At 36.4% G+C, this 21,493-nt stretch overlaps 1 protein-coding gene across 2 annotated transcripts in view; it reads left to right on the forward strand.

Annotated features, from left to right (window-relative positions):
- AGK (acylglycerol kinase) overlaps window positions 1–21,493 on the forward strand; it is a 119,016-nt gene that overhangs the window by 22,688 nt on the left and 74,835 nt on the right. The window contains exon 3 of one of the 2 annotated variants that reach the window (XM_056799806.1): window positions 15,653–15,728. The exons of the other annotated variant lie outside the window; for it this stretch is intronic. Within the exon in view, the coding sequence (XP_056655784.1) occupies window positions 15,653–15,728 (76 nt within the window). The remainder of the gene's footprint in view (window positions 1–15,652; window positions 15,729–21,493) is intronic. 2 annotated transcript variants of the gene reach the window in all.

Genomic DNA, 21,493 nt, shown 5'->3' on the forward strand with positions numbered 1-21,493 from the left:
GTTTATTTTTCTAAGATAGATTATTTAAGGATTCCATTTCCTTTTCCATTAGTCTGAACAATTTTTTTGGTAATTTTTTTTGTAAATATACATTTGATTTAGAATATAAGTTTTATTAACATATATCTGAACAAAATAGTTCCTGATAACTCCTTTTATTTTCTCTTCATCAGTTATGCATTGACCATTTTTGTTTTTCATAGTGGTGATTTAGTTTCTGGGGTGTGATCTGAATGAAAATCTATCAAAGGAGACTGGTAAATGGTAATTAATATAGGTAGGAGGATAACCAGGGAGAGTAATGTCATGAAAACTTAGCTCTCTTCTTTTAAATACTCTCTTCTATCTTCAGTGACAGATACTGCAAAAAGATCAAAAGGAAGGCCTTTAGGTTTGTGAATTCAGATAATGTTTTTTGCAATTCTGGTGCTGAGGATTGATATTATTTAGAACTCTTATTTTCAAATGATTTCAAATGATTTTCAAACAATCTTGTACCACATTCTTTCAAATGGCCTTAAAGATACTAAGGAAGACTTAATTTTAGGGTGGATTTTAATTTTTAAATATCCAAAAGTATTTTTCTGTATTTATTTTCTTCATATCTGTTTTCTTTTTATTTATTAATTCAATGAAATTTTTTCTTTACAATTTTATTAATCTCCTTTGGTTTTCAGGATTTCTAGTTTGTTATTGATTGGGGGTTGATGTATTTTCAATTTTTTTAGTTGCATGCCCAGTTCGTTGATTTACTCCTTCACTTTTATTGATGTAAGCACTTAGAGATATAAATTTCCCCCAATTACCATTTGATAGTATTCTATCTCATTGTTGACTTCTTTAATGATAGATAGCATTGATTGTTTCTCTAATTTATTCCTTGATCCTCCCATTCTTTAGGATTAAGTTTAGTTTGTAATTAATTTTGTAATCTTTGCTTCAAAAGCTCTTTATTGAATTTAATTTTTATTGTATCATAATTGATAAAAGTTATATTTACTATTAATTCTTTTCTCTATTTGTGAAGTTTTATGTTTTAATACATGATCAGTTATATATGTTCTGTGCATGGCTAGAAATAAGAATATTCTTTCTATTCCCCTTCAGTATTTTCAATGATTTATCATATTTAACTTTTCTAAAATCCCATTCGAGGTAATAAGTTCTTTGTAAATTTTTTTTTGCTTGGATTTATCTAAGTCTGAGAGGGTCTCTTATTATAACTTCACTATCTGTTTTTTTTTTCCCCCTGTAACTCATTTAACTTTTCCTTTAAAAATTTAGATGTTATATTACTTGTTGCACATATGTTTACTATTGATAATTCTTTTTCTATTGTACCTCTTAGTAAAATGTAGTTCTGCTGCTAGCTCTATTTGTTCGACATGACTGATATACTTAACTTTTATTTCAGCTAAAGCCCCTTATTTTAACTGTGTATGTATCTTTCTTACATGTGTTTCTTGTAAACAGCATATTGTTGAATTTGCATTTCGAATCTATTCTACTCTCTTCTGTTCTTTATGGTTAAGTTTATCCCATTTACATTCCCAGTTATGATTGCTAATTATATATTTTCTTTCATCCTGTCCTCATATATTTTAGAATATTTTGCTTCTAATACCTCCCTTAATCTATTGTTATTATTCCCTCTCCCTTTTTCTTAATTCCTTTCCTTTCTATTCACTTGTTGAATAATTCATATTTCTATATCCAGCTATGAATATATGTATATATCCTCTCCTCCTTTAACCATTTCAGATGAATATGAGGTTCATGTCATTTGTCCCCCCACAACTGCCTCTTTTGTTATATAAACTCCTCTTTGTGCCTTTTATGTATGTCATATAATTTTCCCCTTTCTCTCTGTTTCCCCCTCTTCCGGTTTATTTCTCTTCCCCACCTTTTCCATTATTCTCTTGAGATCATCCAAATATAGTAGTGTATGATTGAAAATCTGTTACCCTAAAAAAGAACTGCATATCCCAAGAGCCCACTGACTTCCTGTAGACAGAGGATAAAGGGCATGGGCTTTGGAGGTTCCTCCTCTCTGATGTAGAATCAGCAGTGATGGTGGTGAGTGGGGATGGCTAAAAATGGCTAACCAGCCATGGGCACATGGTTTTTATTTTGTATTCTCTTTATTCCTTGATTTCTAATGATCCTTAATAAATCTCTTACAATATAATATTATTATTGAGATTTAATTTTAACTTTTACAGTAGAATCATACCTAGGTCCTCTCTCTAATTTATACACCTCTCCATAATTGTCACGTCTGAGGGGCTACATATATTATCTCCTCATTTAAGAATGTACACAATTTAACATTATTTCTTCCCCAATGATTTCTCATTCATGTTTACCTTTTTTAGATACTCTTGATTCTTCTGTTGGTATGTCATAGTTTTACCCAGCTTTGATCTTTTCTTCATGAATGCTTGAAAGTTGATTATTTAATTCAAAGACAATTTTTTTCCCCTGTAGAATTTTACTCTTCTGTTGGGTATGTATTCCTGGTTATAAACTTAGATCCTTTACCTTCTGCAATATCATATTCTAAGCTCTCCATTCCTTTATATAGTGGTGTCTGATAAATATTGTTTGATCCTGAATGTGACTTCTTGGTGTATGAATTGTTTCTTTCTGACTCCTTGGAGTATTTTTTTCATGACTTGGGAGCTTTGGATCTGGGCTATAATATTTGTAGGAGTTTTTATTTGGGGGTTTTTTTTAGGAGGTGACTGATTGATTCTTTAAATTTCTACTTTGCCTTCAGGTTCTAAGATAACTAAATGACTTTCATTTATTATTTTTTGGAATAATTTATATTAGATTTTTTTTTCTTTCTTGATTTTCAGGTATTCCTATGTTAACTCTCTTCAATCTATTTTCAAGGTCATTTGCTTTTTCTGTGAGAAATTTCACATTTCTTTCCATTCTTTTGATTTTGTTTTATTATTTCTTGATGTTTCAGAGAGCCATTAGCTTCCATTTGGCCTATTCTAATTTCTTTTTTTTTCTTTTTTATATTTTATTTGATCATTTCCAAGCATTATTCATTAAAGACAGAGATCATTTTCTTTTCCTCCCCCTCACCCCCCCATAGCCGACGCGTAAATCCACTGGGCATTACATGTTTTCTTGATTTGAACCCATTGCTATGTTGATAATATTTGCATTAGAGTGTTCATTTAGAGTCTCTCCGCTGTCATGTCCCCTCAACCTCTGTATTCAGGCAGTTGCTTTTCCTCGGTGTTTCTACTCCCATAGTTTATCCTTTGCTTATGAATAGTGTTTTTTTCTCCTAGATCCCTGCAAATTGTTCAGGGACATTACACCGCCCCTAATGTAGAAGTCCATTACGTTCGATTATACCACAGTGTATTAGTCTCTGTGTACAATTTTCTGGTTCTGCTCCTCAATCTCTGCATCACTTCCTGGAGGTTGTTCCAGTCTCCATGGAATTCCTCCACTTTATTATTCCTTTTAGCACAATGGTATTCCATCACCAACATATACCACAATTTGCTCAGCCATTCCCCAATTGATGGGCATCCCCTCGTTTTCCAGTTTTTGGCCACCACAAAGAGCGCAGCTATGAATATTTTTGTACAAGTCTTTGTGTCCATTATCTCTTTGGGGTACAGACCCAGCAGTGCTATGGCTGGGTCAAAGGGTAGATATTCTTTTGTCGCCCTTTGGGCATAGTTCCAAATTGCCCTCCAGAATGGTTGGATCAGTTCACAACTCCACCAGCAATGAATTAATGTCCCTATTTTGCCACATCCCCTCCAGCATTCATTACTTTCCTTTGCTGTTATGTTAGCCAATCTGCTAGGTGTGAGGTGATACCTCAGAGTTGTTTTGATTTGCATCTCTCTGATTATAAGAGATTTAGAACACTTCTTCATGTGCTTGTTAATAGTTTTGATTTCTTTATCTGAGAACTGCCTATCCATGTCCCTTGCCTTTTTATCAATTGGAGAATGGCTTGATTTTTTGTACAATTGACTTAGCTCTTTATAAATTTGAGTAATTAAACCTTTGTCAGAGGTTTCTATGAAGATTTTTCCCCAGTTTGTTGTTTCCCTTCTGATTTTAGTTACATTGGTTTTGTTTGTACAAAAGCTTTTTAGTTTGATGTAGTCAAAATTATTTATTTTACATTTTGTGATTCTTTCTATGTCTTGCTTGGTTTTAAAGTCTTTCCCCTCCCAAAGGACTGACATGTATACTATTCTGTGTTTACCCAATTTACTTATGGTTTCCTTCTTTATGTTTAAGTCACTCACCTATTTTGAATTTATCTTGGTGTAGGGTGTGAGGTGTTGATCTATTCCTAGTCTCTCCCACACTGTCTTCCAATTTTCCCAACAGTTTTTATCGAATAGTGGATTTTTGTCCCAAAAGCTGGGATCTTTGGGTTTATCGTATACTGTCTTGCTGAGGTCACTTTGGCCCAGTCTATTCCACTGATCTTCCTTTCTGTTTCTTAGCCAGTACCAAATTGTTTTGATGACTGCTGCTTTGTAATATAGTTTAAGGTCAGGGACTGCAAGGCCCCCATCATATGTGTTTTTTCTCATGATTTCCCTGGATATCCTTGATCTTTTGTTCTTCCAAATGAACTTTGTTATGGTTTTTTCTAAATCAGTGAAGAGGTATTTTGGTAGTTCAGTGGGTATGGCACTAAATAGATAAATAAGTTTGGGTAGGATGGTCATTTTTATTATATTGGCTCGTCCTATCCATGAGCAGTTAATGTTTTTCCAATTGCTCAAGTCTAGTTTTAGTTGTGTGGCAAGTGTTTTGTAGTTGTGTTCATATAGTTCCTGTGTTTGTCTCGGGAGGTAGATTCCTAGGTATTTTATTTTGTCTAAGGTGATTTTGAATGGGATTTCTCTTTCTACTTCTTGCTGCTGAGCTGTGTTGGAGATATATAGAAAAGCTGATGATTTATGTGGGTTTATTTTGTATCCTGCAACTTTGCTAAAGTTGTTGATTATTTCAATTAGCTTTTTGGTTGAATCTCTAGGATTCTTTAAGTAGACCATCATGTCATCTGCAAAGAGTGATAACTTGGTCTCTTCCTTGCCTATTTTGATGCCTTCAATTTCTTTTTCTTCTCTAATTGCTACTGCTAGTGTTTCTAGTACAATGTCAAATAGTAGAGGTGATAATGGGCATCCTTGTTTCACTCCTGATCTTATTGGGAATGCATCTAGTTTATCCCCTTTGCAGATGATATTAGCTGATGGTTTTAGATATATACTGTTTATTATTTTTAGGAACGACCCTTCTATTCCTATGCTTTCTAGTGTTTTTAATAGGAATGGGTGTTATAGTTTATCAAAGGCTTTTTCTGCATCTATTGAAATAATCATGTAATTTTTGTTGGTTTGCTTGTTGATGTGGTCAATTATGTGGATGGTTTTCCTAATATTGAACCAGCCCTGCATCCCTGGTTTAAATCCTACTTGATCATGGTGAATGACCCTTCTGATCACTTGCTGGAGTCTTTTTGCTAGTATCCTATTTAAGATTTTTGCATCTATATTCATTAGGGAGATTGGTCTATAGTTTTCTTTCTCTGTTTTTGACCTGCCTGGTTTTGGAATCAGTACCATGTTTGTGTCGTAAAAGGAGTTTGGTAGAACTCCCTCTTTGCTTATTATGTCAAATAGTTTGTATAGTATTGGGATTAACTGTTCTCTGAATGTTTGATAGAATTCACTAGTGAATCCATCAGGCCCTGGGGATTTTTTCTTAGGAAGTTCTTTGATGGCTTGTTGGATTTCATTTTCTGATATGGGATTATTTAAGAATTCTATTTCCTCTTCTGTTAGTCTAGGCAGTTTGTATTTTTGTATATATTCATCCATATCCCCTAAATTGGTGTATTTATTGCCATATAATTGGGCAAAGTAATTTTTAATGATTGCCTTAATTTCCTCTTCATCGGAGGTGCTGTCCCCCTTTTCATCTTTAATGCTGTTAATTTGCTTTTCTTCCTTCCTTTTTTAAATTAGATTGACCAGTACTTTGTCTATTTTGTTTGTTTTTTCAAAGTACCAGCTTCTTGTCTTATTTATTAAATCAATAGTTCTATCACTTTCGATTTTATTAATTTCTCCCTTAATTTTTAGGATTTCTAGTTTGGTTTTCTGCTGGGGGTTTTTAATTTGGTAGCTTTCAAGTTTTTTCATTTGCATTTCCAATTGATTGATCTCTATTCTCCCTAGTTTGTTAATATAAGCATTTAGGGATATGAATTTACCTCTGATTACCGCTTTGGCTGCATCCCAAAAGGTTTGAAAGGATGTCTCGCCATTATCATTTTCCTCGATGAAATTATTAATTGTTTCTATGATTTCTTCTTTAACTAAACTATTTTGGAGTATCATATTGTTTAATTTCCAATTGGTTTTAGATTTGGTTTTCCATGTACCATTACTAATCATTATTTTTATTGCCTTGTGATCTGAGAAGGCTGCATTCATTATTTCTGCTTTTCTGCATTTGTGTGCTATGTTTCTGTGACCTAATGTATGGTCAATTTTTGTGAATGTGCCATGTGGTACTGAGAAGAAGGTGTATTCTTTTTCTCCCTATTTATTTTTCTCCATATGTCTATTAATTCTAATTTTTCTAAGATTTCATTCACTTCTTTTACCTCTTTCTTATTTATTTTTTGATTTGATTTATCTAAATTTGATAATGGTTAGTTTCAGTCTCTCACTAATATGGTTTTACTGTCTATTTCTTCCTTCAATTCTCCTAGTTTCTCCATTAGAAGTTTGGGTGCTATATTATTTGGTGCATACACGTTGATTAATGATATTTCCTCATTGTCTAAAGTCCCTTTTAACAAAATATAATTACCTTCCCTATCCCTTTTGATCAGGTCTATTTTTGCTTTGGCTTTATCAGATATCATGATTACCACTCCTGCCTTCTTTCTGTCAGTTGAGGCCCAGAAGGTCTTACTCCATCCTTTAATTCTGACCTTGTGGGTGTCAACCCGCCTCATGTGTGTTTCTTAAGACAACATATGGTAGGTTTTGGATTCTAATCCATTCTGCTATATGTCTACTTTTTATGGGTGAGTTCATCCCATTCACGTTCAAAGTTATGATCGCATTTGTGGACTCCCTGGCATTTTGATATCCTTCCCTAATTCTAACCTTTTCTTCTTCTGCTCTACCTTTTAGTCCAGTGATTTACTTTGAATCAGTCCCCCTTGTCCCCTCCCTTGATGTTTCCCTTTTTAGTCCCTCCCTTTTGTTCCCTCCCCCTCCCCCCTCTCTTTCCCTCCCTTTTTGTTTTCCCTCTCCCCCTCCCCCCCTTGGTTTTCCCTTCTCCCTACCCTTGTTGGGTAAGATAGAATTCAAGATCCCAATGGATCTGGAAGTTTTTCCCTCTCATAGTTGATTTCCCTGAGATTAAGGTTTAAGTAAAAAACCCTCTCTTCCTCTCCTTCTTATAGGAGTTTTCTTCCCCTCCCCTTCCATGTGAATCTTTGTGTGAGAAAGATTATTCTATTTGGTCTTTCTTTACCCCCTATTTATACATTACATTTTCCCCACATGTTAGTATACATAGATTGATATAAAAGTAGTCCTTATAGAAGAGAGTTTGAGTAAAAGAAGAAGATAACATTTTTCTCCTTTCCCCTTTCCTTAATATTTACCTTTTTAGGTATTCCTTGCTCTTTGTTTTTCAGTATTAAACTTTCCACAGAGCTCTGGTCTTTTCTTTGCAAAAAGTTGGAAATCTTCTATTTTGTTGAATGCCCATACTTTCCCTTGGAAGTATATAGTCAGTTTTGCTGGGTAGCTGATTCTTGGTTGAAGACCCAGCTCTCTTGCCTTTCTGAAGATCATGTTCCATGCCTTACGATCATTCAGAGTAGAACTTGCAAGGTCTTGTGTGACCCTGATTGGCATTCCTTTATATCTAAATTGTCTTTTTCTGGCTTCCTGTAGGATTTTTTCTTTTGTTTGAGAGCTTTGGAATTTGGTAATTACATTCCTGGGAGTTGTCTTTTGGGGGTTTAGTGTAGAAGGTGTTCTGTGAGCTCTGTCAGTGGCTATATTACCCCCTTGTTCTAGAATCTCTGGGCAATTTTCTTTTATTATATCTTGTATCACAATGTCGAGTTTGGTGTTTATTTCTGGCTTTTCTGGAAGTCTAATTATTCTTAAATTATCTCTTCTCCCTCGATTTTCCAGATCTGTCACCTTGTCGGTGAGATATTTTATGTTCTCTTCTAATTTCTTGGTATTTTGGCTTTGCTTTATTAATTCTTGCTCTTTTACACGATTGTTGTCTTCCAGTTGCCTGATTCTGGCCTTTAAAGCCTGGTTTTCCTTTTCAGTTTGGTCACACCGGTTTTGTAGATGCGTGAATTTCTTTTGCATTATTTCCCACTTTTCCTCCCAGAAGGCTTCCATCTTTTTGGTCATTTCTGATTCAAATTCTTCATGGGTTTGTGGAGAGTTTCCATTTCCTTTGGAAGGTTTCGGAGCATTTTCTTGTGTATCGTCTTCTATCTCCTCTGTATTTTGTATTTTGGCTCCGTAGAATGTGTCCAAAGTCGCCCCTTTCTTCTTATTTTTCTTGGGATTTTGGGGCTTCTGTGCTTCTGTGGAGTTTGCCATCTCTGAATGGGGAGGATTAGCTTTTCTTATCTCTGTCTAGTGTTCAGAGGCTTTAGTCCTGGGCAGATTGTCGGTTCTATGAGCTTTCCCTGGGTTAAACTGAGTATGCCTTAAGGCAATGACTTTCACTGGAACTGGAATGGAAGGGTCAGACCAGGGGGCCACACTCTCCCCCGGCTCTCTCTGTTTCCCTGCTGCTAAGGTGCCCCCTCGACTGGACTGGGTAGGGTTGCTTTCCGGAAGTTGTCTTCAGAATAGCTGGCCGTGAGGCTGTTTTGTCGGCCCTGAGGGTTGCTGTTGTTTCAGAGGACCCTGGTCTCTGCGGGGGAAGGGGCCGAGGCTTCCCGGAGCTCCGAGGGCAGTGACTTTCACTGAGACTTGGATAGCAGGATCCAGCTGGTGAGGCTGTCTTGCCCGCCCTGAAGGTTGCTGTTGTTTCAGAGGACCCTGCTCTCTGAGGGGGGCGGGGCTGCGGCTTCCCAGAGCTTTGGACTCTGTGCTCCTACCCCTTAGGTCCGAGTGATCTCGGGTTCTGGCTTTTGAGGGGGGATGTACCTTTTGATCCAGGTCCAGGTCCAGGAGGAGGATTCCCAGGGTTTGTGCTGTTGATCGTTTTGAATTTTGGCCCCGTAGGAGCTTATAGTTTGAGATTGGTCGGGAAGGGTTTCCGGAGATTTAACTTTAGCTTTCTCTAAGCCGCCATCTTGACCAGAAGTCCCCTGGCCTATTCTAATTTCAAGAGTTATTTCCTTCAATAAATTTTTTTATGTTTTTAAGCTCTTAATATGCTTTTCTTAATCCCTTCAGTTAGGTGTTCCCCAATGTCTGTATTTGGTTTTATTTGCTAGGTGTACTTTGGCAGTCATATTTTATTTCAGATGCCCTTCACCGGAGCTCTCCATGGTCAGTCTCTGATTCCCTCTGGAATGCCTTGCAGGCACCTCCAACTCAATGTGTCTGAAAGAGAATTTATTCTCCTCCTCACACACACACCCATCACACACACACATACCTTTCTCTTCCTCAGACAAAACTTTACCCATAAAATCCTATTCATCATTCAAGGCCCACCTCAAGTGGCACTTCCTTAATGAAGTCTTTGCTGAGCTTCCTCAAGTCAGAATCTTTTTTCTTCCTACAGTATCAGTTAAACATAATAGCTCTCATCTGTATTGTCTCTTATGGTTTATAAAATGCTACTTTCCATAGATTATCTCATTTGACCTTCATAGCAGTGTTGTGACGTAAGTGATACAGATGTTATCACCATTTTTTTAGATAGACTCAGAGTGGTTACATGATCTCACAAAAAATAAATGTGAGAAGCTTTGAGCCCAGCTCTCCTGACTCTAGGTCCAACATTCTAGCTATTCTGATTTTGTACCTCTCTCATACTTTCACTTTATTCCATTCATCTCCATGAAGCAGGGGCTAATTCATTTTTGTCTCTGTTCAGGCCTTACACAGTGCCTGGCACATAATAGATGTTTAACAAATGCTCTTTGAATGAATGTATTGCATATTGAGGTTCTTAAGAATAGAGACTGTGTGGTATCTATATCTGTAGTGCCTAGCCCAATGCTTTTCTGGTACAGTCTAGGAGGTTTGAAATAAATGTTATTGAAATGAAGTTAAAATAAACACTAGTGTGTAGCAAGGCCCTTGGCCAAGTTTTGTAGTTTCAGTAAAAGTGAAAGGGAAACAATATGTTTTCCTATGAGATATTCCATTCATTTACTCACCAAATATTTATTGACTCTCTGTTGTGTACAAGGCATTGTGCTAGATGCTGAGAGGGATTCCGAGGAGGCAGAGACATGATTGCTTCCTTTTAATTTATGTGATAATAGAGGATAAGATTAGCGACTGGAATACAAGTAGTATGTCATATCAACTATATACATGATAGAAACTAACTTCTATAGACATATAGAGGAAGAACAAATCACTTCTGGCATTATGGATCAAGGAAAACAGCACAGAGAAGTTGGCTTTGGAACCAGACCTTTTCAGCATGAATAGGACTTCAAAGAGGGGAAATGGGGAAATATAGGGAAGGGTATTTTTGATAGAGAAAATGACTTGAATAAGGGCTAGAGACATTAAAACAAAGCAACTATTTGAAAAAGTTAGCTTTCCTGGAGTGTAAGTTTAAAAGAATTGGTAGAAAAATAAGTTGAGTCCAGATTGTAGAGAGCCTAAATAACCAGAATGAATTTGGTTCTTATTTGTTAAGTACTGGGGAACCATTGCAGGTTTTTGATCACTTAAATGCCATGATCACAATGGTCTTTTAACATAATTGCTATGATATGCAGGGTAAATTGGAGCAGAGAAAACTTAAATAAATCTAATTAGGAGTGCTGTTGAGACCTTGTATAAGGGAGGTGGAAAAGTCTGAACCAAACTGGGAACAGTAGGAATAGCAAGGAAGGGATGGATTTGAGAGACATTTAGAAAAAAGAATGGACAAAATTTGGGGACTGGTTTGACAGCAGTAAAAGAAAGAGAGGAGTCAAAAAAAAGTCTTATCTGCATTCAAAATGAATGTGGGATAATGTCATTTTGGGGAATGGGGGGAAGTCCAGGAGAGGAGTTGGCCTCTGGGAAAATATGGTAAACTCAGTTTTAGAATTGTTGAATTTGCCATGTTCCAGTGGGACAGTTAAATTGAAATGTGTTAGATCCAAGGTGAAATTATTATCTATGAGACATGAATGACTAGATTTCCATTTTCTCTTTTAGGACAGATTAAGGATTTGGTACAGTCCTGTGGTTTGAGAGTTTGGGGGTTCTGTTTTGTTTCTGACATCTCTTGCCAGATATCAAAAGAAACTTCTAATTTGACAACAGTTCAGATTAGCTTCTCACTTCCTGGAATTAACTGTTTGTGGCATGGCTGATTCATTTGCAATTGAAGTAAGAGGCTTTCCCCACTCTTTATGGATTTTTATTCTTTTAGATTTTGTTGAACTTTAAAGGAAATAGTTAGTTTTGCTTTTTTTTTGCCATTACAGATTCATCTCTTTCTGGGTATACAAGCTGATGCTAAGATTTGAGGTGTTCATGGGAGCTATTTAAAGTAACACTTTTGCTAGCAATTAAATAACATGGCTGTCAAGCTAGATTTGTTTGAAGTCAATTTTTTTTAAGTGTAGTATGCAATCATTATATTCCATTTCCCCTAACATCCCCCTTTTTTATTAGGTGAGAATAAATCTAAAACTTATTTTATTGTACTTAAGTCTTATTTGGGGGGAATTTGTATGTTATAAATTTGATCTGGTTATGAAGGAGAACATACTCTTTGGGAAAGGAGAGCAAAAATGAGAACTAGAATTGTCTTCTGACTAGAAAACTTGTACCCTAGGGAAAAAAGTATTCTGATTTTCTGTTCAAGGAGACTTCTAATGATGGTTGTGGGGGTCAGACCTTGTCCAGACCTATTATGGAACCAAATGAATTGAGATAAACAGCATTTTATACCATCTATCTATAAAACTATGGTTTTGATGAAAATTTCTTTAATGAATATATCCTTCATGAACAGTTTGGAGACTGCTTTTTTTTGATCTATTATGTAAAGGAAGCATAGTGTACTGGTTGTGGCAGGGGCTTAAGACATATTTGCTGTTTGATTATAAATGCAAATAGCCTTTTCCCAGTCTTTATATTTCTTTATCTCTTTGCAGCTTCTCCTTATGGGTGGTTTTTTATGATATCACTCTTTCTTTTGTTATCCTTTCTATTTGTCTGACCATGTCTCCACTAGATTATCATCCCTGTCCCCTACCCTCTGGTTGCAAATGTACCCCAAAACACAGTCCTGGTCCCTTTTCTTGTTTCTCTACTCCACATGCTACCCCTCCCCTTCCTAATTTCTGCCACCACTAGATTCCATAGGTTTAGCTATCTGTATAATGTAAGGGGGAAAAGGCGGTTAATTTTTAAAAGGGTTGGACTGGATTATTTAAGAGTATGGTCACCAGGAATTTAATTTATTCCAAAGAGATTTATTTACCACTTATTCACAAAATGTAGAAAGACTGAAGTAAGAAAAGATATCTAAGTCTCTCAAGAGTTAAGCCTCTCCTGAGGTTAGTTATTTTTTGTTTTTTGTTTTTCCCAGAAAATACAGCAATTAAGAGTCAGCCTCTCACTCATCACATGTCAGTACAAAGGAAGAGATTTTAGAATAGCCTTATTAGGAACAGGATCTCCAGGCCAGCCTCCACTCCAAAGAATGAAGAATTGTATCTCACAGGAAGTGACAAGCTCCTTCTAAAGATGCTTATTTTGTGCTACTTCCTGTGTCTTCCCCTAATTTTATATCAACAAATCACAGTTGAAGCTTTGCTTTAAGACTGCCCAGGGGCCATTAGTTTAATGCTGTTTGTCACCCACTATTGCACAGGTAGGTCACAGACCTCCCACTTAATCATTAAGTGGGATGTTTACACTTTTGGTGATTAGATCTAAAAATGGGCAGATCTCCATACTCAACTTTTAAATAGGGTGTTTACACTTTTGGTGATTAAAATCTAAAAATAGGCAGGGGTTACAATTTAATCTTCACAATCAGGGGAGAGTTATTTTTATTTTCACAACCAGGGGAGAGTTAAATTTAATCTTTACAACAGAAGGTCTTGCTATCTATCTCTTTCAAGTTCTTTTCATACATTTACAACTGCTTATTGAAATATTGAAAAAACCCCATGGATTCATTCTGTTTCCTAATTTCCTTATTTCTATAAAGGGTACCACCCTCCTTCCAGTCATCCAAGTTTGCTGGCTCCGTCATCGTCTACTCCTCCCTTGGCTCACCCCTTTTATCCATTCAGTTGCCATATCTTGTTAATACTACTTCCACAAGCATCTGTTACTCGCATTCCTTTCTCACTACTCTCATAGCCACCACTCTTATCATTGCCAACATAGATTAATTGAATAACATTCTAATTGTTCTCTTTGTCTTTTCCAATTAATCCTCTACTTTAAGCAGCTCTCAAAATGATATTAACAAAGTCCAGGTTTTTTATCGTGTCCCCTGCTTACCAAGCTCTAGGACTTTTCTCTAACCTTCAAGAGAAAATACCAACTCCTTTTTTATTTATTTATTCATTTATTTATTCATTCATTCATTTATTTATTTTTCATTTATTTATTCATTCATTATTTATTTATTTGAAATTTTTATTTAATTAGTTGATTTAGAATATTTTTTCCATGGTTACAAGATTCCTGTTCTTCTCTCCCCTCCCTTCAATCCTTTTCTGTACCTGGCATGCACTTCTACTGGGTTTCACATGTGTCATTGATCAAGACTTATTTCCATATTATTGATATTTTCATTAGGATGATCATTTAGAGTCAACATCCCCAGTTATATTCCCATCGACCCATGTGATCAAGCAGTTGTTTTTCTTCTGTGTTTCTATTCCCTCGGTTCTTCCTCTGAATGTGGATAGTGTTCTTTCTCATAAGTTACTCTGAATAGTTCTAAATCATTGCATTGCTACTAGTAGTGAAGTCCATTACATTCGATTGTACCACAGTGTATCAATCTCTGTGTACAATGTTCTCCTGGTTCTGCTCCTTTCACCCTGCATCAATTCCTGGAGGTTGTTCCAGTCCCCATGGAATTCCTCCACTTTATTATTCCTTTTAGTACAATAATATTCCATCACCGACATATACCACAATTTGTTCAGCCATTCCCAATTGAAGGGCATCCCCTCATTTTCCAATTTTTTGCCATCACAAACAGCAAGGCTATGAACAAACCCTGCAGTGCTATGGCTGCATCAAAGGGCAGACAGTCTTTTATCACCCTTTGGGCATAGTTCCAAATTGCCTTCCAGAATGGTTGGATCAATTCACAACTCCACCAGCAATGCATTAATGTCCCGACTTTGCCACATCCCCTCCAACATTTATTACTTTCTTTTGCTGTCATGTTAGCCAGTCTGCTAGGTGTGAGCTGATATCTCAGACTAACTCCTCTTTTAGATGTGTAAAGCTCTTTTGGCTTTTTCACTCCTTTCCAGGGTTATTCTGTATCACTCCCCCGTACCCCTGCTAATGTTCTGATTCCAGTGGCCTACCTGCTTTTCCTCATTCATTTCTCTCTACCATTTTGAGCTGTAGAGAAATAAAGGTCTTAATGAGATTTCCTCTTCTTCTAGACCCCAGGGTTTTATCATGGACCCCTTCTCTGTACTTTACTGTGTTGCTTTTTTAAATTGAGAATTTCCTTCAGAGATTGAAGTAGAAGCAAGATATGGTGGTAAGAAGACTTAACTAGAAGTCAGGACACATGGATTCCATTTCATACTTTATAACAGTGCAAACTTGGGCAAGGCATTTAAAATAAATTTCTTAGGATGGCGAATTGGATGTCTTCTGAGAGAATTATAGTAACAAAACATCCAGTCACATATTTTCATGGGAAATTATTGTTAAGTGAAAAATATTTAATTTTTATCCATAAGAAATATATGATAAACTTTGGGTTACTTTGTGAGACATTCATTGGTTCTGATGTGGTTTAAGATAATGAAAATTTTATAGTAAATTTCAGAAATGGTCCTAAAAAGCTTTAGGATTCCCAGATAAATATTTGAAATGTTCTTCAAAGTAAGAATATATGGGGAAATATACTTTGCTCAATATAGTTTAGAAAAGCATGGACTGGGAACAGACCCATCCTAGATGGATGGATGGATGTTGTTCTTTATCTTTTAATATATGAAATACTCTGTGTTGAGGGGAGAAAGAAGAGAAAGGAGACAGAAGTGTGAAGAAATTACTTTTTATTTATATCTTAAAACTTTTAAAAATTAAGTAAAAATAGATGTAACCTCTTTGAAAACAGATTTTGTCAGAGACCATATTGCAAAAGGGTTGTGCAAGTTTTATGAATAGGATCCTAAGAGTTGTTACTGGAAAGGACCTTAAGGATCATTTAAACCAACCAACTCTTTTGACAGATGAGGAGACTGAAGCCTGGAGAGTTTATGCCCAACGTGGAAACAGCCCACCAGAAGCTTTTGGGTCTACAGCCAGGTCTTTTACCATTTTGCCTAGAAATTTAAGTATTTCATGTAAAATGAAAACAATGTAATCTGTAGCTTCCCTGAAAAATAGCTAAGAATAAGAGTCACCTAGTCTAGACTTAAGAGAAGAAGAAGAAAACCTAGTTAGAAAGAAAAGGCAGTCACTGGGAAATTACTATTCTAAATAAAGGGCATGCAGTGTGATCTTTCTCTTTCTTTTACCAGTGAAATGAAAAAGGATACAGGAAACCTGAGCACTCAGATTGCTGACTGAAAGTACAGGGAAGGAGATCTAAAGACTATTCTAGGATTAGCTGAACCACTAAAGATAAGACTCAACCTTCAGTTGGGAAGGAGCTGCAGGACCAGGGCTTTAAATCCAAGTGAAACCGGATCCAGCTGAAAACAAGCCTGAGGTGTTACCAAGTAGGTGGAGAGGAGAGAGCCAGAGGTGAAGGCAAAGTCTTCCCTTACTGCCTGTAAGGACTTTTGTCATATCAAGTCGGTTTGGGACAATCAGTGGACATATGGCAAGTTATTGAGAGAATTTTTGAGAGAATGTACTAGATTATTAGATTAATCAGCTATTAGTAACAGTTGAAGATTTTTGAGAAAGGTGTCTTTATTATGTTTATATGTGTACAGTATGTGCTTTTTATAAGTCATCCTATGTTGTGTATCCAATTTAAGTATAGTTTTCTTTAAGATTTAAATTTTTAATGTTTTTTTTTAATAGAAAAAGTAGAATTCAGTTGGAAAATATTCTATAGGCTCATTTAATCATTTAACCACAGCTGTGGTTTGGACCAGGAAGCCATAACCAAAATATCATTATCCACCTACTGGTAATAAATTTTAATTGCCAACAAACTATTTTTAAGGAAATAGCTTCTAGAATACTAGTCTGAAGTATGTAAAGTAATAATAGGCATTACATTTGTAAATAAGGATTAATTCTTGAGACAATTCTTACTCATCAGGATAAAAGGAATCCTACGTAGATATAAAGTTCCCATCTTTAGAAACATTCAAGAGCAACATGGATAACAACAATAAATCTTGGATGGTTTAGACAGTTATTTGCTTGTAGTTCAGAGGATAGAACAAATAATTTTTTGAGGTCCTTCCACGGAGCTTCTTTTATCACTATTAGAATGTAAGTTCTTTGCAGGTTGGGATTATTTCATTCTCTGTCTTTGTAACCTCAAACCGCCCCTTAAATATTTGTTGATTGACAGTACATTTTCCTGGGCTAAAGCCATACACCTGACAGACTAACCCATACAGTAGGAAGTAAAAGTTAGGAGCATTGAATGTTGAGTTAGTATGGCATACCAGATACCAGCTGGCATTTGGAGTGATTTGGGAACATTCTTCAAAGTATACAAGAAAATGGCAGGCATTATTGTACCTATGTACCTAGGTCAGTGGGATGGGGAACTGACCTGTGCAGAGACTGGCAGACATAGTACTAGAGCTTTGGTGTCTTTAAAAAACTTACCTGCCTGACTGCTTTTTAGCACTTTTTATGATATCATACTATGTAATAAAGAGAGAAAAGATGATGGTCACAGTTTTGCTACAATTTGCCATAAATATTCGAGGAAGAATGTATTCAGACTTTGTCTCTCAACAAAGCACAAATCTTGTTTGTAAAATGAGACCCTCTAAATTTTTCCCATGGTACTGAACTATATAGTATGTGTTGCCTTAAGGATTAAGAGAAAGGATTTTTGTTGAAGGCACAGGAGGTATTGCTATTCATTCTGTTTGGCTCAACTCCAGAGAACAGATAATATTGCTAGATGGTTAATTTTATTGCTACATTTTATATTCCTGCTGGTTCTTGACTTGAATTTTCCACTTTCAGCAAGTTGCAAAATTCAACTACAAATTTTTAAAGAAATTAATTTAAAAGTGGCCTTCAATTTTAAATTCTCAAATGGAAATGAGGTGAACCTTTTGCCATTCCAACAGTAAATTTTGCCTTCCAACTGTCCTTTATATCATAGTTGTCAAACACACAGGGCTGACTGCAGCCCACAACACTCCTGAGTACTGCCTAAGCCATTTTAAAATGTAGTTGGGAAATGTTGAACAAGATAAATAAAAATACACTATCACAGAGATCATGTTAACGTGTGGTTTCTAAAGTCATTATGACGGTTGCAGACACATTGCTTTATACAATGTCATTCAGCAAGTAGTAAGTGCCTACTATGTACCAGGCACTGTACTAGGCAATGTGAGTACAAATACAATGAATGAAACAATCCCCATTCTCAATGAGCTTATGTTTTAATGGGTGTTCCCAGAGTCTTACTGTTAAAGTGTAAAACTACACCCAAGATTTTTTGGATGCTCTGTACTTATATGAAGATTAAATGTACAAAGGATAAAATATAGTTTGAGAATAAGAGGCTTTAGTAGCTGGACAACACCATGTTGTACTCAAGCTGAGTCTTGAAGTAAGAAAGGATATAGAGTGTGAGCTGGAGTGATGTGCAGTGAGACCACAGAAGAACAAGGTTAAGAATAGTTTTAAAAAATAATTTATATTTTATTCTAGAGATGATAGAAATCCAGAGGAATTTATATATTGCTTTAAGATCTTCAATTTTTTTCCCCCTACAACTCTTTGAGATAGGTAATCACATATTATTTTCTTTATTTTGTAGATGAAGCCTGAGGCTCAGAGGAGCCAAGTAACATGCCTAGAATCACACAGCTGCTGTGTACCTTCTCTGTAAATCAATATCTGATAGGCTGTATGGTACCTTATTTCTCACATTTTATGATGCTTATAGAAATCAATGTCATTTAAATGGATAGATTGCAATATATAACCATCAGAAGCACTTCTTCATGACTCTTTATGGAATTAGCTACAGGTGTATGTCCCTCACATAATTTTGTCCCAATCAATTTTGTTTTGCAGTAATGTCATTAATATATTATGACCATATCTTGTCATAACATTACGAAACTCTACCGTGATGTGATTTGACAGGTTCTACAAGACATAAACTGTATGGTTTAACTGCCCTCTAATGATGTTTTATTTGCTAAATTATTTTTGTGCAGGCAATTGATGGTGTTGAGTAAGGAATATTGTCAACTTGTATTGCCCTTGCTCTCACTTGCTATTTAGAAGTAAGACCTAGTATCTCCAGTAATGGCTGATAGATAGAGCAAGATAAATGAAGGTTTTTATGAGGAGATCTGCAGGGAGCAAAGATTTTTCATGTCTCTTTTTAGCCAAAACATCAAAGGATCCTGAAAATCATCCAAACATCATGAACAATATTTCTTCCCTTGAGGGTTTCCAAATGAAGAACTATCCATTTCCCACCAGTTTTCTTAATATCCATTTTAGCCTAGATGATCAAACATTTCTCTAAGCCAAGGGTGTGTGTGTGTGTGTGTGTGTGTGTGTGTGTGTGTACGTGTACGCGTGCACACGCGTGCCTCTACTCACTTGGTCATATGTGGTTCTCTGAAGTTTATTTTTCTTTATGGTTCTATTCCCACTCCAATCCTCTGCTGCTTCACAGGGCTGCCAGAGGACACAGTTATTGGCAATATAATGTTTAATTTCAGAGCAAGAAAATAGTCTTATACAAGTTGAAGTGGTTGTTATAAATGCTATACTTGGAGTCCGTTTTGCTGTAAAGCATAAGTTTGTGTTGGTATGCTATAAAGGAAAATCTGCAGGTACAGATTGCTGCACAATTTGCTTTTAGATCGTAGTGGGAAATGCTTTTTTTGGGAGGGGAATAGGATGGATCAGTATGATTTCTCTTTCCCTGCAAAGTTGTTATTGTAATAAAAACATCTTGTTCTGCAGTCCTACAGTAATAAATAAAACATTAGAGTTGTCTTAGAATAAATTTAGAACAACCCTTTACCTGTGATAGCAGAAAAGTTCATGCCCTGGAAGTCTTTGGTATGTGGACATCAGCAAATTTTCCTAACTTAATGACTTCTAAATTTTTTATTCTAAAGGCTTCTTTGGCAAGTGACAAATTGCAAAGAAGCCTTGAACATAAAATTAAATTTTGCATCCCCCATTCAGTTTTTTAAACTAAATTTTTTCATTCCCTGTAGTCAGTAGATTTCTTTATCTTTATACTATTTGTGTTCTCCCCCACACCCCACCTCTGTTAGTGATAATGCTTATACATCTCTTTAAAAATTATTTTCTTGTGTTCTACAGGGCAGGGGTCCCTAAACTATGGCCTGCAGGCCACATGCAGCTCCCTGAGGCCATGTATCCGGCCCCCACCACACTTCCAGAAGGGGCACCTCTTTCATTGGTGGTCTATGAGAGGAGCACTGTATGTGGTGGTGCTGCAAAGTGCAGCGTTGCTCATGTACAGTACTACTTCCGGTGACATAATCCTTTGCGTACTGCCTTAGAATGAGGTGCCCAGCAATATGTGGCTGCACAATGGAAGACGTCAGCATGGCAAGCAGCGATCTGGGGGAGGGGATTCCACACTGTGTAGACTGCTGCTTGGTTAGGGTTAGGGTTAGGTTTTTATAGTCTGGCCCTCCAATGGTCTGAGGGACAGTGAACTGGCCCCCTGTGTAAAAAGTTTGGGGACCCCTGCTCCAGGGTAATGGTCCACTCCTGGTGTTCAGTCTTTTAGTATGACTGTGAAAGTTGAATATTTATAGTCACATCCTGATTCTTAAAGTTATTATCAGTATAATCTCCTGGAAGTGACAAGATGGACTATTGCAGTAGTCTAACTCTGAGAAGATGAGATCCTGCACTGGAGTTGTGATCATGTCAGAGAAGAGAAGGGGGTTTATACTTGAGATATTAGGAAGTTAAAATTGGTAGGCCTTGACAATAGGTTAGATTTGGGGGTTGAGAGACAAGTAAGAGTCAAGGATGTCAACTAGACTACAATGACTGGGATAATGGTGATATCTTTGACAGTAATTGGATAGTTAGAAAGAGGAGAGTGTTTTGAGGAGGAGGAAGACAGTGTTGAATTTTGGACATATTTAAGATACTGAATATTCAGTTTGAGATGTCTTAATAGGTAGCTGGAGATTTGCAATTGGAGGTGTAAACCTTAAAATTTCACAGACTTATGAATGTTAAAAATTTTACTCTACATTGAGGAATCCTCCAATTCCCTACTTGAAATAATTCCCTACCAGATAGTGAGAACTCTACTTGAATGTGAAAACTTGCTATGGAAGGATCTCTACCCCATCCCTACTTGGGACTGCTTTAGGGGAGAAAACTCCTTGCTAAACAATGAAAGTACTTGAAAACCATACTTATAAAGGAAAGGAGTTCTTTGAGCCATGCCTATTTTTGGAATTGATACAGTGGGATGCTAAGTGCCTATAAAGGTGGGGCAACTCGTAAACTACTTAGACCTAAAGGTTTTCTCTTAATGAAATTAGTCGACACAGCAACATTTTTTTCTGACTTATTAAAGAGATTAATCTACTCAGCTGTGAATTCAAAATGAGCTGTCTTTTGGAAAACATCTACAGTGATTGGTATATGGAAGAACTTAGGGGAGGTGACATAGGAGATTTTGCCCTTAAAAATAAGAGCTCAGAGAAGAGCTGGAGGTGATTCTGAAACATTCAGATGGAGGAGGGAGCTGGTGAAAGCAGCTGAGATGATGCTGGCCTGGTGTCACTAGAATCCTTGCTTAGGCAGACCTTGTGGTGAGTGTTAAAAGACTGACTGACTGACTGACTGATTCTCTCTCTTAAGACTCAGGTCTCGGCCATATTGGCTTG

The sequence above is a fragment of the Monodelphis domestica genome, chromosome 5, assembly GCF_027887165.1.
Source record: "Monodelphis domestica isolate mMonDom1 chromosome 5, mMonDom1.pri, whole genome shotgun sequence".
Taxonomy (NCBI): domain Eukaryota; kingdom Metazoa; phylum Chordata; class Mammalia; order Didelphimorphia; family Didelphidae; genus Monodelphis; species Monodelphis domestica.